This window comes from Pezoporus flaviventris, unplaced genomic scaffold (assembly GCF_033815535.1).
Source record: "Pezoporus flaviventris isolate CSIRO_AGI_PZ_B2104156 unplaced genomic scaffold, CSIRO_AGI_Pfla_v1 ptg000105l, whole genome shotgun sequence".
Taxonomy (NCBI): domain Eukaryota; kingdom Metazoa; phylum Chordata; class Aves; order Psittaciformes; family Psittacidae; genus Pezoporus; species Pezoporus flaviventris.
The window spans coordinates 1,600,643-1,618,561 of NW_026892653.1; the positions used below are offsets into that span (position 1 = coordinate 1,600,643).

The 17,919-nt window shown below is 46.7% G+C and overlaps 2 protein-coding genes across 2 annotated transcripts; one reads left to right on the forward strand and one right to left on the reverse strand.

Moving 5' to 3' along the window:
- Positions 1 to 905: 905 nt before the first annotated feature.
- On the reverse strand, positions 906 to 9,982 carry EMC8 (ER membrane protein complex subunit 8). The gene is made up of 5 exons (XM_061477402.1): positions 9,773 to 9,982; positions 4,376 to 4,452; positions 2,917 to 2,986; positions 2,299 to 2,393; positions 906 to 2,032 (listed from the first exon to the last, which is right to left on the reverse strand). Exons 1-5 carry the CDS (start codon positions 9,980 to 9,982, stop codon positions 1,873 to 1,875), a joined length of 612 nt encoding a protein of 203 aa, XP_061333386.1. The 3' UTR covers positions 906 to 1,872.
- Positions 9,983 to 10,083: 101 nt separating this feature from the next.
- On the forward strand, positions 10,084 to 14,804 carry LOC133281646 (cytochrome c oxidase subunit 4 isoform 1, mitochondrial). The gene is made up of 5 exons (XM_061477403.1): positions 10,084 to 10,191; positions 10,884 to 10,963; positions 12,410 to 12,577; positions 13,648 to 13,779; positions 14,540 to 14,804. Exons 2-5 carry the CDS (start codon positions 10,885 to 10,887, stop codon positions 14,674 to 14,676), a joined length of 516 nt encoding a protein of 171 aa, XP_061333387.1. The 5' UTR covers positions 10,084 to 10,191; position 10,884; the 3' UTR covers positions 14,677 to 14,804.
- The last annotated feature ends 3,115 nt before the right edge of the window (positions 14,805 to 17,919 follow it).

A 17,919-nucleotide genomic window follows, 5' to 3' on the forward strand; every position in this document is an offset into this window, starting at 1 on the left:
AAAGGCAAGATTTAAACTGTATTAGCATATATATGATCAAAGACAGAATATGACATGGAGTTACAAAGAAATACAATTCCTGTGGCTCAGGAGACATAACAGGTTATATAGCAGTGCTGACTGACAATCTCCCATAACTAATGTACTGCATCTCCCTAAGATAACATCTACCTCTGGAACAATAGGTTAGATTTCAGGAGGTGTTTGTACAAAGTAAGCCAACAGTCCTCTGCCTGCAGAGCCAGAGCCAAACATACATTTCAGAGCATTCTTGTTCCCAGGGTATCTTTTCATACAGCCATGGACGTGCAGTGAAAATAGCCACTGGAATGTGTTTATCTCACTGTTTGTGAGCTAGATATATGTTCTTGTTCAACAGGTGAAAACATTTTCCCTTCCCACAACCATATCTGACTTAAGCTTAGGAAAAGCTGCTGACTAACTGCCAGTCCCTTTTGTTAACACACCTTAGGGAGACAAACCCAACTGTTCAACTCTTCACTTCCTCACTGGATATGGAGCCGAACCTCACATCTCACCTCCCAGTTTTATGGAATCAGAACTGCAGGGAACACCACAGCAGGACCTAGATGGAAGCATCCTGATTCTATTCACTGCTTCAGAACAGGATTTTATCCTTACACCTTACCTCTCACTAAGACCAAGAGTAAAACTTGTGCTTATTTAAGTAGAAGCAGAAGTAGACCAAGAGGTTTTGACAATCCCACCCCTCACGTTTCAAAATCAGAACACCAAGGAAGAGGCAGGAACTTGGAGACAGGCAGATCATTTGGATCTTCCACTTTTGGGTAGGAAGAGAAGGAAACCCAGAGAAACTGATGCAGGTTGGGCTTACGTTTAACTAGTTTGACAAACAACGATGAACAGTAAGGCAACAGGAAGTGTGCCAGTCTGATATAAAGCTTCATTAAACTTTTTTGTATAAAACAAGCATTAATTAGAGAGACAGGCAGAAGCTGAACGAGACTGTATCTAGGCTCCTTAATTCAATGTATTTAGATCACTTGCCTTCAACTCGGAGGGACACAATTTAGACCTACTTAAATGGACAACAAATGAACCATCTGAAAATGAGATCTGCTTATAAACCCTAACACGACTGCATACAATTAATAAGGTATTTCACTCTTCTTTTGTAGATTCAAACTGGTTCAGAACTCATTAGTGCACTTCCAGTCCTTTTTACGCATCACTAGGTTAACATTTGGTTTCTACCTTGGGTTTAACATATTCAAGCAATATCTGTGGCTGTATGCCCACGGAGAGCAGGAATCACCATAGTGTTTGGGAATGCTGCTTTAACACATTCTTGGTAGTAGCTGTGCCATGCTAAACCACTGCAAAACAGTTAACACATGAGCATGGCATGTTGTCCTCAGCATTTTGCATTTTACTGTGTCAAAAAGAACTACATTTCCAACCGTTAACCTTACATATCTGACCTTAAATTTTCCCATCTGAGGACAGGACTAATTTTCCTTGGAAGGTATTTCTATAAATCATTGAAAAGTAACCTCTCTACAGATTAGAAAAGCTTAGTCAAAACTCTGTATTATGAACAGTAGGGACAAGCAGTAGTAGTTTTGGTTTTGAAGGAATAGCAACATTCACTACAACTGGGAAGGCATCCATAAGGACAGCAGTAACTGACAGTTTGCAGTTCTTCAAGGAATCTTGCAAAAAGGATTTAACAGCTTATGGACACATCACCCTGCAATGTGACATGCCACTGCTTTTTAATCAGGTTTCCACACAGGGTACTGAGTATTATTCTATTTACATTTAAAAATAGCATTTTTCTCTCTTCAGTACAGAGTGGGAATGCCTGTAAGTTAGTCAGTAGAAACCCCTCTAGCACAGGTGAAGGACAGCTTTGTTGATCTCTGGGTTTGTCCAGTCATTCCGGATATCATCCAGGTGATTATCGAAATCTACCAGTGTCTCGTAGGACTTGCTGTCCAAGAGAGATGCAGCGATTCTCTGGGCTTCGGTCCAATCTTCACAAAAATCACTAGGATGTAAAATAACCAGGAATAAATAGTAATCACCAGGAAAATCTCCACTCTGGAAATTAAGCCACGCTCTCTGCAGTTAGGTCATTCTGCCTGGCTGCAGAAGCCAGTTCTCTGTCACTACAGCAAAAACAGCTTTAAAAATCACTGTCAGCTACACCCACCGCCCTTAGTGTCTCTCAACTACAATCAATGCTTTGCCCTTAACCGGGCAACCTGCTCTTCCTTACTACCCAAACACAAATAAACTCTGAAGTTTACTCACACATGCGGGTCCTTGCACCTCCACTTGTTCTCGTGAAGCTCATATACGTGAATGGCAGGCTCTACACACTCCATCGTAAACTTGGTGTTATCGACCTGTTGCGCACAGTAAAACACCACTTTAGTCTCCTCCTCAAGATCTCAAGTAAAGAGATGAAATAAAACCCAGTCAGTTTTTACTAACAGAGCACCTTACACTAACCCATCTGATCTGCTGCCTTCAAATGAGCTGAATTTCAAACTTAAACTGCCAAAACCTTTTGTCACTGCAGCAAGGAGGCAAAGCATTCCGAGTCTTACAAGAGTTAAGCAAGAGTTTAAGTCACAGAAGGGGGTCCGAATTAATGAACACACTGTCTTCACTCTAGCCTTGCAAGCAGAGAAAGCCTCCACTTCCTTTTAGGTGGCAGTAAGGTAACCATAGTTTCTTTGTAGACATACTAAGAACTGCACCGGCTACAGGTCACTGCATCTCCTCCCCAGAGCATTTGGAGGAAAAGAGAAAATTAGTTACTTCACTATTAAAGGACTCAGAGACTAGTGTATAAATGGTTAGTCCAACACCACAGTCATAACATTAACCACACAGAAAGAGGTGGGAGGGATTGAAATAATTTACCATTATGAGTGCTGTATCATTAAAGCCCTCTGCAATTCTGGAGGCCACCTTTTCTGCAACCTGGTTTGGGCTGCAACAGAAGATAGAAGCAACTGTGTTAGGTGAAGCAAGACATTTCAGCTGAAACCAGCAGGAAATATGCTTAAAAAGATGTGAAAATTACACTGTGTGCTTACAAACAGGAACCAGATATTAAGCTAATGCTACACTTGAGTGAAGTCAGAAAGCCAAGAAAGCCCCAGCTCCCCTCTTCAGCACCTGATCTGGATCTCAGCTACACTTAGGCAATGGGGTTTGGAATGGCAAAACGCTCACTGAATCAATGTTTTGTGGCCCCCTACTTTCTTCCACCAGACCAAAGACTGCAGGCACCTTTGTCCAGAGAGGTATTTAAAAAAGAAACCAAGTTTGCTCCCCAGTCTGCATTTGAACCCACGCGCTGCCCAGCTCCTCTACCAAAATCAGATAATCTTTTAAAGAAAAACCTTTATCCCATTTCAAAGAATGTCAATCTCTATGTGGTGCCAGTTATCTTCAGAAATGAAATCAGAATTCAAAGAAAACCCCAACCAAGCCTATGATATTCTTTCAAACCTCAAATAGAACAGGCAAACTGTACCTTCTCCTTAAAAATGCCCCTAGCAGAATTATTTCCCTTGTAAGGAAAGGATAAATAATGCTCTTATCCCTGTTAGACACCTTAGCAGTCACAAGGATTACTTAAATAACATACTTGAGACTGAAGGATATACATTAACAACATAGCATAACACTTTAAACAAGCTGTTCATATTTATTTTAAATGCAAGTGTGATGTCCTCTCATTAGTCCTGAAACTGGATTTGTCTAATAGACAGAGGGGACAATATTGGACACACATATCCAAAACTGTTGTGGCTCCACAGAAAGGCCCCTTTATTGCTTATTGAGTAATCTGCATTACTTAAGAGGGAAAAAAAAAATGACTAATTGTGGGGAAAATAAGTGAAAAGAGATACTGCTGTGTGACTGACATCACCTTCCATTTTGAGAGCGTCCTGTCACCATGTAAGAAAATGCTTCAATAAAACTTGCAGACTATTAGTTTAACAAGAATTAGGTCACTTCTGAAAGACTTTCAAAGATACTTGGAGTCAGTCGAGTCTACAAGATCTGTACTGAACAAGCAAACATGCCTGCAAAATTTGGCTATTTCCCTGACAACTGCAATTAAACTGGCTGGCAGTCATTCAAAGACTGGCCTTTTTTAGTATCCACTGAAGAGGAGTGGTTCTGGAAAGACTGGGGTTTCTGCACCTGAACAAAGGCCATACCCACCAGGCTCCAAGAAGACAATGTGAAAGCAGATGACAGTTGTCAAAGTTAATCAACACGCATGATTTATGTCGATGATTTTTGCTGGCAGAGTACAAAGTACAACATAAAAGAGCAAACAGAAGGAAATATTGCACCAACACACCTGGCATCTTTCACGCGTTCGTTTGCCTGGTAATATCCAGCTATCACGTAGCTATTCTCTTTGCACCAAGAGTCAATCTGAAAAAGTAATTGGAACAAGTAAGACCAGGAAAAATAAAGAAGAAACCCCCCACAGAACTAAGGAAATCTCATGTTTGCCCTGCAAATGGAATAGTAATTGAAGCATTATGGTATCTTTGCCAATTGCTTCTTTAAATATATACATATTTATATGTATTTATGTGTAGACTCACACAGTTTGGCTAATTTAACTAGAACAGAGAAATCAAGCCGAACATTTAAGAGAATTGTGGAAAACATTAACTAAATGGAGCAAAAGAGCAAGAAGTTACCTCAGTCAAAGCCTGGCCTAAATTTTAATGACAGGACTATTAACTTCTGCAATGCTGCCTGGGAAAGGAGTCTTGGTCTTACCTATTGCCCTTGGTTGCTGTTTATTCAGTAGACTCTAGAAAACATTCACCATGTGGATGTGTGACTGTTCTGTCATTCAAAAAGAGATTGTTGACTTTATTTCTATGCAGTATTATGTAGTATAATAATGTAGTACTTCTAGGGTGAATGTAACCTTTTTTACCTTCATTAGAAAACAAAGCTTGAAGTGAAAGGTGTGAGGCAGAAAAAGTTTGTCCCATTTTTTCAACCCACCCCATTACAAAAAAGGCTTTTGTGGTAAAACTGTTTTTCTTTGAGAGTTCCTCCTTATTTAACACCTGCTAAATGTAAGCACTTCTTTGCACACGACTGATGTAACTTTTGATTTACACAAGTACAAAACTTTATGTAGTTTTGGGGCTTTATTAAGTGCAGGCTCAGCATGCACACGCTGCTGCTCTTTCTGGTTCTTGCTGGATCTGAATTCTTCCTGCTGAGTCCGTCTTTCTTTAAAATACTTATATATATGATGTTTCTCCTTATAATTGAGGATATCAAGTCAGCATAATACAAAGCCCTGAAAGACAGAAGTGGAGAAAGCACCTAGAATTTTCTTTTGCAGTCCCTAGAGAGCATGCATCAAGAAAACCTCCACAGCTATATTAAAATGGAGTCCAAAAATAACTGATGCTGACCTGTCGCATCCTGTAAGTCAAATCAACCTCATTTTTAGCAGTAATTATAGTATTAGACTGCATAAACAAACAAAGCCATGTGAAATAATCCTGCCCCTACAAAGGGATGACATGGATTTACGTGATAAAAGAGGAGCTGTGTAGCCCTCCTATACCTGAAGGCCATCTGCTGTTTCAATTACAAACCCATTTTGAGGGTTTAGGACTATGGTTTTAATTGTCAGTGGCTTGAAAGCTTGGCATTAAAGCCAGAAGCGAAGACACTGAAATTAATAATAAAAAAAAAAGAAGTCAATCAATTTAAAAATTAAAAACCTTAGTTCTAAATCAATTTTTGTTGTGTACTGAAAAATGACTTAAAACAATGAAAGAGAGGACGATTTTTAAACTCTCTGTTCCCTGAGTGGCAATTAAAAACTGCCTCTGTTAAAAAAATAACTCAGGAAAAACCCATCTTTTTGGAATTCAAGCAGTTTCCACATGCACTTTCCAAACACTCTCTAACCACAGCCCTGCCGCCACATGTAGCCTCAGCAGCAATTACCCCTGATATTTTTAGTCATGCCCAGCCCTGCCAAGGACAAGCCAGCGGGAGATAAACTGTATCTCGCTTCCATACGGCATGTGTCAAAAGCAGCCTGCCCCTGGGTTTCCTGCAGCCACTAAAGCGTGTGTAGGAGGGCCTGGAGAGCCCCGGGAGGGGAAAGGCTGTAACCTACGACCCTTCTGACCATGGGTCCAAGCACTGGGAAGCTGGCCACGGGAAGTGCTGCTCAGTGTGGTGCTGTTTGTGCTCTTTTTGAGAAGAATATGGCTGCAAACCCACATCAATTAGCTGAGAAATTCAAAAGCACAAAAACAACTACCCCCCCCCCCCCATGTGAAACTTAATTCACTTTTTCTTTAATGACTCCGTTTTCAAAAGGGATTTCAAACTGATGAGCCAAAGTGCAAATTAAATGCACACGCTTCTGCTCTCTTCTTCAGAGCTACAAACCATCAGGTGCTGCTGCGTGTTTAACAACATCTAATTTTGTGGATTCCTTGTACCTAACTGCTCCTCACAATTTTTAGGAGTTACCACGTGGACAAGCATATTTTCGGGCTAAATCTGGAGACTACTGCTCCCATTTAATGTTCTGGGATAATTCAGGTGAGATGAGGAGGTGCAGCTCGAGGAGCTGGTTCTATAAAACCCTCACACAGACCACAGGCTGACCAAGAAACAGCAGTAATTGAACTGAAGAGAGACAGATCACATCAAAACCTGCCAAATCTGTAAAATCCTTTAGAAACAGAAGTGCTTTGTTACAAACTCTCAGTTTCAATGCTAATCTCACCGATTTATTCAGTAACCATGTGTTATGTGGTACAGAACACTCTCCTCTTCAACCCTACAACAATAAAACCCAATTCTCTTAGCTGCCGAGCCAGTATTTACTGACACCTTTGCCTCTGTTTAAACAAAGAACGGGAGCAAAAGGCCCCAGGCTCTTGTTGAGCAGAGAGTTTTAAAGCTGCCAAGCATCACAGGAGTCATCAAATGTGATTGCAAAGCCCTCTGCAAGTCCTAATTAATGTGGGAAATGCCAGGGGTTTCCCATCTTCGGCTTTTTGTATTAAAACCCAAGAGCAAATGTATAAGCCACTAGCGTTTCTTTGGTTCCATAACGATCTGCTTACTGTAGATATGGTAAGATACTTCAGATATTTCAAGAAAGAGGATTTATTTCCTAATAATCTGATCCTGGAGCAAGATTCACACTAGAAAACTACACCAAAAGCCTAAAATTCATGAAAATTCACTGCAACTAACCACAGAAAAACATCTCTATTTAAAGACAAATCCTACACATACTTTATTATGCATGTTATTTTATACTTCACTAGCAACTTCCACTCATTCCCACAGGAAAAACAAATTACTGCTGTTCCAAAAGGTAAAGTCAAGCCCTGCCTACATTAAAGCAATTCTAAACAGGATTATTACATTTTCCCAGGCTGTACCATGAGGAAAACCATAAGCAGGAAATGATTACATTCACAGTGTTACTCCTACACTGTTACACTGGTGTAAATGTGTTTAAGACTGACAAATATTGTGTGCTTCACAAGGGCACAGGCCAGGGCTTGGGCTCAGCTCCTGTTCCTACGCCTCTGGCTGCACATCGTCATTTCCAGGCTTTGGAATGATCTCTACATTCCCATGGCACCATCTCAACTACAGAAAACTGGAAATTATTTATGAGCAAATATGTTTTCTTCATTAGGCTATCTATTAAACTGAGGGGAACATTCAGGACAAGAAGTCTAGAAGGATCAGGAATTAGTTACTTTTCAAGGTATAAAAAAGGGACAGATTTTCTCCGGATAAGAATGACAAGTCTCAAAATGGATAGAAAAGTCCAGAGCTCAAATCACACCCAGATCTCACTTTATGCCTACAGTGAAGGTGCCAAAGCACTTCTTTGCCTCCAGATTTGCCCCAATCCACGCCGACTCCCTATTACAATATATCCAAGCATGTTTTGCTCCCCATTCCATTCCTTCTGGTTTGAGGACTCTCCCAAGATGCCTGGTGGAATGGAGCTGTGGCCCAGTGCAGGGTGGCTCCTGCTCTGCCTGAACAGGGAGTTGAGATGGGAAAGTGCTGGTCCTGCATTCCTGACATCACTCTCATCCTGCTTGTACGATGTGAGAGGGGGGAAATGGATTATCCCATGATGACTCACTGTAAGGCCCTTTCACAGCAGTGGGCAAGGTGCGGGATACAAACCAGGAGTGCTTGGCTGCCCCTAGCTACCCCATGGTTAATGGACTGACAGCAAGCTGGCAAGATACTAAGTGAGATTTCACACACAAACAAGACCTGCAGTATGAAGAGACATTATTCTTTCTTCCTAATTAGGCTAATAGCTTCCATAAATGGGGAAAGTACAACAAAATGAATTAAGAAATACATACTTATTGTTGAATGGTTTGGGTCGGAAGGGACCTTAAAGCTCATCCAGTTCCAACCCCTGCCTGGGCAGGGACCCCTTCCACTAGAGCAGCTTGCTCCAAGCCCCTGTGTCCAACCTGGCCTTGAACACTGCCAGGGATGGGGCAGCCACAGCTTCTCTGGACACCCTGTACCAGCGCCTCAGTACCCTCACAGGGAAGAGCTTCTGCCTAAGAGCTCATCTCGGTCTCCCCACAGGCAGGTTCAAGCCATTCCCCTTGGCCTGCCCCTACAGGCCTTTGTCCAAAGCCCCTCTCCAGGTTTCTCCTCTTTTTAAGCACTGGAGCTGCTCTAAGGTCTCCCCTTCAGGAACCTTCTCTTCTCCAGGCTGACCGAGACCAGCTCTCTCAGCCTGGCTCCAGAGCAGAGGTGTTCCAATCCTTGCAGCATCTCCATGGCCTCCTCTGGCCTCACTCCAACAGCTCCACGTCCCTCTTGTGCTGTTGCCCTAGATCTGGATCAGGGCTGCAGGCAGTGTCTCCTCAGAGGGCAGCAGAGGGGGAGAAACCCCTTCCTCAGCTGCTGCTCACGCTCTGGGGGTGCAGCCCAGCAGACAGCTGGCTTTTTGGGCTGTAAGTGCACACTGTTGGCTCATGCTGAGCTTCTAATCAACCAACACCCTCAAGCCCTTCTCCTCAGGGAGGCTCACAACCCACTCTGCATCTGTATTTGTACTTGGGATCACCATGACCCAGGTGTAGGACCTTGCACTTGGTCTTATTGAACTTCACATGAGGTTGGCATTGGCCCACCTCTCGAGCCTGTCCAGGTCCCTCTGGATGGCATCCCTTCCCTCCAGTGTCCTGACTGCACCACGCAGCTTGGTGTTGTTAAACTTGCTGAGGGTGTCCTCAATCCCACTGTCCATGTCACTGACAACAGGAGCTACTCAGATGCAAGAGATACTTGTGTCTGTACTCAGAGTGCCCTTTTCCAATCAAAGAGTACCCTTTTCTAACCAGCTGACACTGCTTTGAGATGCCTTAAAGGTAAACTGGGATACGCTCTTTCTGCTGTAGAACAAGGGAATGTCCTCTGGGAGTTACTCAGGGAATAATAACACCAATATAAATAGCAGCTTCCCTGCACTTAAAAGGAAATTAGACAAAACTAAAGGGCTCTGTAACTGCTATTTCCCCAGTGGACAGGCCTCGGGGTTTCCCCACTTTAGGCAAACTCTGCTCCCTATACCAGAACCACCCCAGGCACCTCAACACCAGCCTCTCCTCACCCCAAGCTCAGCCAGGCCCTGGCAGCCATCCCTCCCGTGTCCACCACCCCACAGCCCCCAAGCTTGGCCCCTTACCAGCGTGAGTGCCACCTCCAACATGGGCGCCAGCGCCAGGGTGCCGTGGAAGAGAGGGATGCAGTCCACGAAGAGCGAAGGGGGCCCGGCCTGCTCTCGGCGCGGGGCTCCCGAGGGCCGCTCGGCCACCAGCAGCCCGTTCACGGCGCAGTGCGGGTACTTGGCGCTGTGCAGCACCATCTTACAGTAGGCCTGCGTGGTCAGCTTCATCCTGCCGCGACACCGGCCCCGGTACCGACACCGGCTCCGCCACCTCCCCTCAGCTCTCTCGCTTGCCGCAAAGCGTCGCCAAACACCGCCGAGCACTGTCGTAAAAGCGAGGCAGACAGTCCGCCGCTATCCCATCAGCCCCTCGGAAGGGGCCGCGCTTCCGGTTCGGCGGCTCTTCCGTCGCAGCGCGGCGTAGAGGACGGTGTCAGGTCGTCGGGCCGCGACGGGCCCCGGGGCTAACGGGGGGGACACCGGGGACAAGGGGGGGGACTGGGGCACAGCGGGGACGCGCCGCGGCTCCCCCTCGCCCCGGGGGGGTTGTGGTTGGATGGGGGGTATGGGGGGAGCGCTGCGCGCTGCGGTCTCCTCCCCCGCTTGAAGGCCCCTCAGCGCGGCCCCGCGTCGGTGTGTCTCTGCTGTCGCGTTGTGTCGGGCGTTATCGTGATAGCGTTGGGGGGTTGTGGGGGAGTGATAGAACCGTGTCCTGCAGCGCCGGTGCCGGTCTGCGGCATACACCGTTAGCGGGGCGTGTGTCCTTGTGCGGGCGCGCCAACGTTGGGCGGTGCTGAGCCGTTTAACGGATGCGGGATGCGTTTAGTGAATGCGAGGTGCGTGTAGATTCTCGTTTCGAGCTCCTGGGTTGTGCCAAGTAACGATTTGTTACCGGGTGAAAGCGTTTAGAGGGGCCGACTTAAACAAGGGCTGGCACTGGAACAGGGAGAGGAAGGTTTAATCCCAGTCACTTAGGTAAGGGAATGACCCTGAAAACCGAGTACTGGAAGGACAGGAAGCCTCTGGTCTGGCTATTTTATAGTCTCGTGGAAAACGGCGTTATTTCACCTTTGTGCATTTGATGTCTTTGCCTCACCTTGACTTACCTACTGCTGTTTTGTGCTGACAGGATGTTGGCTTCCAGGGCATTCAACCTTATTGGGAAGAGAGCCATTTCCACCTCCATCTGCTTGAGAGCTCATGGACATGGTAGGCGGTATTGTATAAATACCGAATACTGCTTTGGTATTTTAGTGAGGGTAATGGGAGGAGCAGTTTAGAGGAAGAACACAAAAAGCTGCTGCTTTTTGTTGAGATAGAGGAGGGATGGTGGGGCTGGTGGCAGTAGAGCTGAGCAGGCTGTGCCAGCAGATGGCATTGTGGAGGTGCAGGCAAGGTTGAGGGCTAGGCAAAAACCAGGATGGAAGATGGAAACAGGCTGAGAGACTGGGCTGGTTCAGCCTGGAGAAGGCTCTGGGGAGATGTTAGAGCAGCAACCAGTGCCGGAAGGGAGAAAATCTGGAGAGTGTCTTGGGAGAAGGGATGTAGGGACAGGCCAAGGGGAATGGCTTTAACCTGCCAGAGGGGAGACTGAGATGAGCTCTTAGGCAGAAGCTCTTCCCTGTGAGGGTGCTGAGGCGCTGGCACAGGGTGCCCAGAGAAGCCGCAGCTGCCTCATCCCTGGCAGTGTTCAAGGCCAGGTTGGACACGGGCTTGGAGCAAGCTGCTCTAGTGGAAGGGGTCCCTCCCTGTGGCCCAAGTGGTTTGTCGTGATTTAAGCCCAACTGGTAACTCACAGCCACACAGCTGCTTGCTCCCCTCACTCCCGGAGGGAGAGGGAGGAGAATTGAAAGAGTGTAACTCCCACAGGCTGAGATAAGAACAGTCTAGTAACTACGGTATAACACAAACAGCTACTGCTACCACCAATAATAATAATGATAAAGGTAATATCAAGGGCAGAGAATATAAAACTGAAAGGGGAAAAGGAAAACAAACACAGGGGATGCACAACACAATTGCTCACCACCCGCTGATCGATACCCAGCCTGACCCGAGCAGTGATCTGGGCCTCCCAGGTGACTCTCTCCAGTTTCCATACTGGGCATGACATGCTGTGGCATGGAATACCCCTTTGGTTATTTTGGGTCAGGTGCCCTGGCTCTGCTTCCTCCCAGCTTCTTGTGCCCCTCCTCGCTGGCAGAGCATGAGACTGAAAAGTCCTTGATCTGGGTAAGCATTACATAGCAACAACTAAAACATTGGTGTTATCAGTGGTGTTCTCAGGCTAAAGCCAAAACACACCACTGCACCAGCTACTAAGAAGGAGAAAAATGACTTCTGTTGCTGAACTGAGGACAGGGTTGGAACTGGATGAGCTTTAATATTCCTTACAACCCAAACAAGTCTGTGATTCTATGATTAATAAGGTGATTTAGGGTATAACCTTTTTATATATTCCCCTTCTGCTTTATTCTTTCACTCTTAAAATAGCACCCATTTTAAATGCTTCACCTGGAAGTCTTCTCCTTCCTGGATTCTTTAGCTGACATCACTTTTTTGACTGAGCTGTTGGGTTTTTTTTTGTATTGTAAGCAGTAAGAGATGCTTGTGCAGGAGTCAGAAGCTGTGTGTCTCTTCTGTTCCCCTGTGCAGCTGGTGTTGTCAAAGCGGATGATTTCAGCCTCCCAGCCTATGTTGACCGCCGTGATATTCCCCTGCCTGAAGTGGCCTTTGTGAGGGATCTCTCTGCTCAGCAGCAGGCTCTGAAAGAGAAGGAGAAGGCATCTTGGACTGCTCTGTCTGCTGATGAGAAAGTTGAACGTGAGTAATGGGGGCTTTAAGTCACCTTACATCTACCAATAGAGTGATCTAACCTGTTGTGTGTTAATTACTGACACCTGGTAGGGCAGCCACTAACCCCTGGGCCTCCTGATGGCTCTGCCATGAGGAGCTTTGTTAATTCCAGTGGAGCTGCTTGTGCTTACACATGCAGAGGTCAGTGCTTGGTCTTCCTGCGATCCTTGGTGCTGTTTCAAAGTCACACATTCCTGCTGTTGTGTCTGTTACGTACCTGAGGTCAAGTCCAGCAATTTCTTCTTTTTCTAGGAAATAATAATTATATTTCTTGATTCCTGTCTACTTTCAACAAGCCAGATCTCCTCGCTACAACAATATGCAGTAGTTAGTCCAGCTGAGTAAAAATGAACCTGGGGATTGGAATGTTAATGACCACTGACCTCAGCATTGCCAGATTTTGGCTGATTAAAGTGCCAGGCAGGTGTTTTGACTTGCAAATAAAACTGAATTGTCTTTTCAAACTAACATCATGGTATGCCAGTGAGAACCCGCTTTGAGAACATTCTGTGTCTGCTCCTGTCAAAGGTAGAAGGCTTAAAACTCCTTTGGGAATGTCTGTAATATGCATAAGTACGCTCCAAGTGTGATGTTCTGAATGTCAAATTCATTTGGACCTTGCTGACAAAGGTGAGAGGAACCTTCTGAGATACAAGTGCTCCTGTTGAAGTGATTCGTGCTCAGAAGGTTTGGTTGCAGTAACTGCTGGGAGTTGGAGGGGAGGAAGAAGAGCTCTGTTCCTCCTCCTTTTTTGGACTGATAATGCAGCTTTACAGTAACCTCTAAAATAGAGGTAAACATCAACCTGCTGGGGGCGAGTCATATGGTGATGGTGAAGCAACGCCATGGCACGAGGGCCTTGGTTTTGGTGCAGGAGAGTCCAGCTAATTCAGAAGCTCTTTAACATCACTTTCGATGTTGAAGTGATTTGGCTTTAAGCTTTGGTAACCTCCTTCTGGAGCATGGCATGTGGGCTGCAAGTCACAGCAGAAGGGAAAGGAATAGTTTGATGCTTTTAACTTGTATTTTTTTTGCAGTGTATCGTATCAAATTTAATGAGACCTATGCAGAAATGAAGAAAGGAACAAACGAATGGAAGACTGTTGTTGGTGGAGTGCTGTTCTTTCTCGGTTTAACTGGTTTGATCCTCATTTGGCAGAAACACTTCAGTAAGTAAACACCGTACGGTGTTAACTCTTAAATGAAGAGCAAGATCAGTTGATATTTGATGGGGAAAACAGTGATGGGAAATGAGAGATTTGCTGTGAGCCACTCCAGGGAGTCTGTGGTGTATACATCAGCCATGGTGGTGCCCTCCTGGCACTTGCTGTTTGTTAGTCTCTGAAAACTCAGTTCTGGATCTTCTTTATGGAGATCAGCAGGGGTGTAGTGTGAGTATTCAAGAAGCTCACTCACTGGGAGGTGAAGGTGGTGGAGAGAGCTTTGGTGGGAGGAAAAGGAGGGGAAAGAGCGGTGATACCGCTGATCCCAGAGCTTCCCTTCTCTGAAACCTGCTGTTGCAAAAGCTTCTTGCTGCTTTGGTAGTAAACATTTGGGTTTCTGCCACATTTGGCTTCATTCCCAGCCAACGTTGCTCCCCCAGGGGAGCCTTCCAGCTGCCGCAAGGCAGAGCATGCAGTTAAATGAGCTGTTCTGTGTCCTGAGGCTTCATCTACTTGCAGTGAAAGTAGAGGGTTGTTGTCTTGGTACAAGCCTTTAGAGATGAACGGAAACAGCTAGGGAATCGATGTGAGAATCCCACCTGAGCCGAGTGCTTCAGGACTCGGATGTAAGGAATGCAGGTTTGAAGAGATGATGGTGTGTGGGAGATCGGCACCTGTGGCTTTGGGGGGAAAAAGCTTTTCATTAGTGAAACTTCAGTTCCCAGCTTCGTATTGTAATGTGATTCCACCTGCCTTTGAATTGCAGTGTACGGCCCTATTCCGCACACCTTCTCCGATGAGTGGGTGTCGGCGCAGACGAAGAGAATGTTGGACATGAGGGTTAATCCCGTGGAAGGCATCTCTTCCCAGTGGGATTTTGAGAAGAACGAGTGGAAGAAATAAGGCAACTCAGTACAGCCTGTTCTGCTTGAATATGAAATGATTCCATCACCTATGTGTGACCTCGTTGTTGTGTACTGGAACAACCTCTCCACCTACATAGAGGCTAATAAATGTCTGGTGAACTTGAAGGTGTCCTTTTATTGGTGTATGGATGTGTGTGGTGTGATGGGAATCTGAGGGGCAGAGCTTTCCTGGGTAATCTCATCATAGATGGTGTGTGTTCAAGGGAATGTCTCTGGGGTACAGCCAGCCATCCTGCTGTGCAGAGGTCAGAGCTACATGTAAGGTAAGCAGATCCCAGCCACGGCAGAGACTCTGCATCCCGTAACCACTCCAAAAATAGCATGTCAGTGCTCGAAAAGGCCAAGTCGAAGAGAGCAGGGGGTGTGGTGGATGGCAGCTCTGCTCCGTCTGCCTGTCCTTGTGAAGGGAATGTGAGGAAGAGATGGAATTACTACATCTAGTTAAGCCAAGAATAGGTTTAGACCCCACACCTTGCCTTATGTGTGAGGTGATGGTGCTTGGAGGGGATCACTGCAGAGTGGGGAGGGAAAATATCTGTGTTTAGTGGGAGCATATGGAATTTTATTAAACAGTGGGTTGGACACATTCTGGTTCATGGCTTAGTATTTCCAGGGCCTGAGCTAAGAAAGGTGGTGCCTTTGCTTTGCTGTCTGTAGCTGCTGACTTTCTCCCTTTGGCTAGTCTTTCTGAAGGCAAACTTCTGCCGTCAGCTTAAAAACACCCCTCTGAAGACTAAAGCAAGCTTCAGCTTCAGTTTGCTGTCTTCCTGCATTGGTTTTAAATCCATGTGCATGTTTAGCAGCTGAGGTGGAAACCCTGGGGTGGCCTCAGCTGCATGTGGTGACCTGCTGTGCTGCGACTGGCCAGCTTTTCCCTTCCAGAGAGATGGAGGTTTTTAAGATGAGATGATTTGATGGGAATTAAGCCATGAGCTCCCTTTCCTACATCTGAAACATCCCTTAGGTGAAGTGCTTATCTCTGGGGCGCTGAGGAGGATGTAACAAGGATGACACAATCACAGCCTGGTGATGGCTGCGGGGTTTTTGCTACACTTGTGGTTTGCTTTCCTCTGCTCTTCATATAGCTGGTGCCTCTGGCAGGCTGCTGGCGCTGAGCTGGGAAGGGGCCAGCAAGCTGCTAGGCAGATCTGCTTTGGAAATGGATGTTCTGAAGCATGTGCTGGAATAGCAGTGCTGCTTTACAGCTCCTCTTAGCTCCATTCCTGCAGGGAGGGGGAGATGGATTTATCCCCAGTGCTCCATTAGCTGCCGGTTATTTGTGCCACGCTCTGATTTCTGAGGTAAGTTCCCTATTCTGCATTCTGCTCTCATTCCTGTGGCTGGGATGAATTAGCATGAATGGGAGAGATATCCCATGGAGTGCAGGTCTTGTACCAGCCTGTAGCATGCCAGAATGATGCCCAGAAGCATCTCTGTGACAAGGGAGTTATTCCTGCCGGGAACAACCTCCCATTCACTCTCCCTAAAGGGTTGTGAAAGCCTCATGGAGCCCAGGATAGAAACCTGAGCCTCACCATGGCCCTGGATCCTTATTTCCTCCTCCCCTGCCTGGCAGCAGCCACTCTCCTCCAACCCTTTCACCCTAGAGCACGGCGCAGGGACCTGCTGGAGCAGCCTATGGCCTGTGAGTGAGCCGAGTTTGCCAGGGCTCTGCATGCTCCTCTCCTGGCACATGTTCCCCTTCCTCCTGCTCTTGGCAGAGGGATGCACTGTTGGGAGGTGATGGATCTCACTGTCCTGACTGTGATTTTGGGGTGTTTGTTTGCAGATAGCCTTGGATACTGAGGAGCCACCTGAATCCTGATCCTGGGGACAGGAAAACCATGGGGAGTGGAATGACCAAGGTACTGGGGGCCAGCGGGACGGTGGCCAGCTTGTCCTTAGGCAGGACCTTCTGCAGCACAGGGGGATGCTTGTTCAGAGCCACCATGATCATAGAATGGTTTGGGTTGGAAAAGACCTTAAAGCTCATCCAGTTCCAACCCCCTGCCCACCTTCCATTTAGACCATGTCATCCATTATGCTCTAAATAAAGCCCTTTGGATATTCCCTTTCTCATTCCCATTTGAAGCTCCAAGCACTTAGGCAACTAAGAAAGCAAACGGTGATTGCTGGGTGCCTGTGGGTGCTGGAGGTGCAAAGGATGCTGCAGGGGATGAAGGGGACTGTTGGGATCCATCATCCTGGGGTGCTGCAGAGGGTGAAGGGAACTGTTGGGATCCACCATCCTGGGATGCTGCAGAGGATGAAGGGGACCGGTACAGCTGTAGCTGTACCAGACTGGTACAGCTTTATACGCTTGTCCCTTGGGTGGTAAGGCGGTTGCATTAGCATCCCCCGGGCTGATGGGGTCCCTGCAGGGGAATTTCCTCCCCCTGCCACCCCTGGGACACGTTTGTGCCCAGCAGCTACACACAGCAAAGGGGAATGCGATGTTTTGCTGCTGCTTGCTCCTCAGCTGAGCTCCAGGGCTGACAGAGGGGATTGATTTCTGCTGCTGTCCTTAAATAACCGTTCGGTATGTGCGTTATTCAGTTTAAAATTAGACCCTGAGACAACAACAGTGAGACCAGATCAGGGCAAACTCTCTCTGCATGGCTCTGGTGTGGTTTAACACTGGCATTTCATGCCCTGTGCATGCAGCCTCACCTACAGAGTGGCTTTTACAGCCCCTCTGGTGCCACTGACCCCACTTGGGGAGCCCAGGCTGCCTTTGCCAGGGGATGGGTTGGTGCAGACATGTTTGTGCTGCTTTGATTTGATGAGCTAAAGGGTTCAGTGTCCCCCTTCTATTGGCAACAGCTTGTGCCATGCTGGGTGACAGGCATTTGCTGTTTGCACCCCATGGATGGGCTGGGGTTCAGCTGAATTAGAGGGTGGCTGGATGTGACCCAGTGCCATTCCTACAGCCTCTCAAACCAAGGGTCTTCTGCCAGATGGGTGCAAACAGGTCAGCTCTTCCTTTCTATGCCTCGGTAAATGGCTCTGGTGGGCTCTTACAGCCCAAAAATACTCTGAGCTGCCCCTTTTTCTCCTCCATAACGCTGCAGCAGTGAGTCATTGCCCAGCTCCACATACTTGATGGCACTTACTGCAGCATCCTGCCCAGAGAGGTGTTATAAATAGCCTGTGCCTTTGCCTATTTATCCGTCGCTGACAGAGGCAACCTTTGAAACTGTTTGCAAGAGGTGGTTGCTAT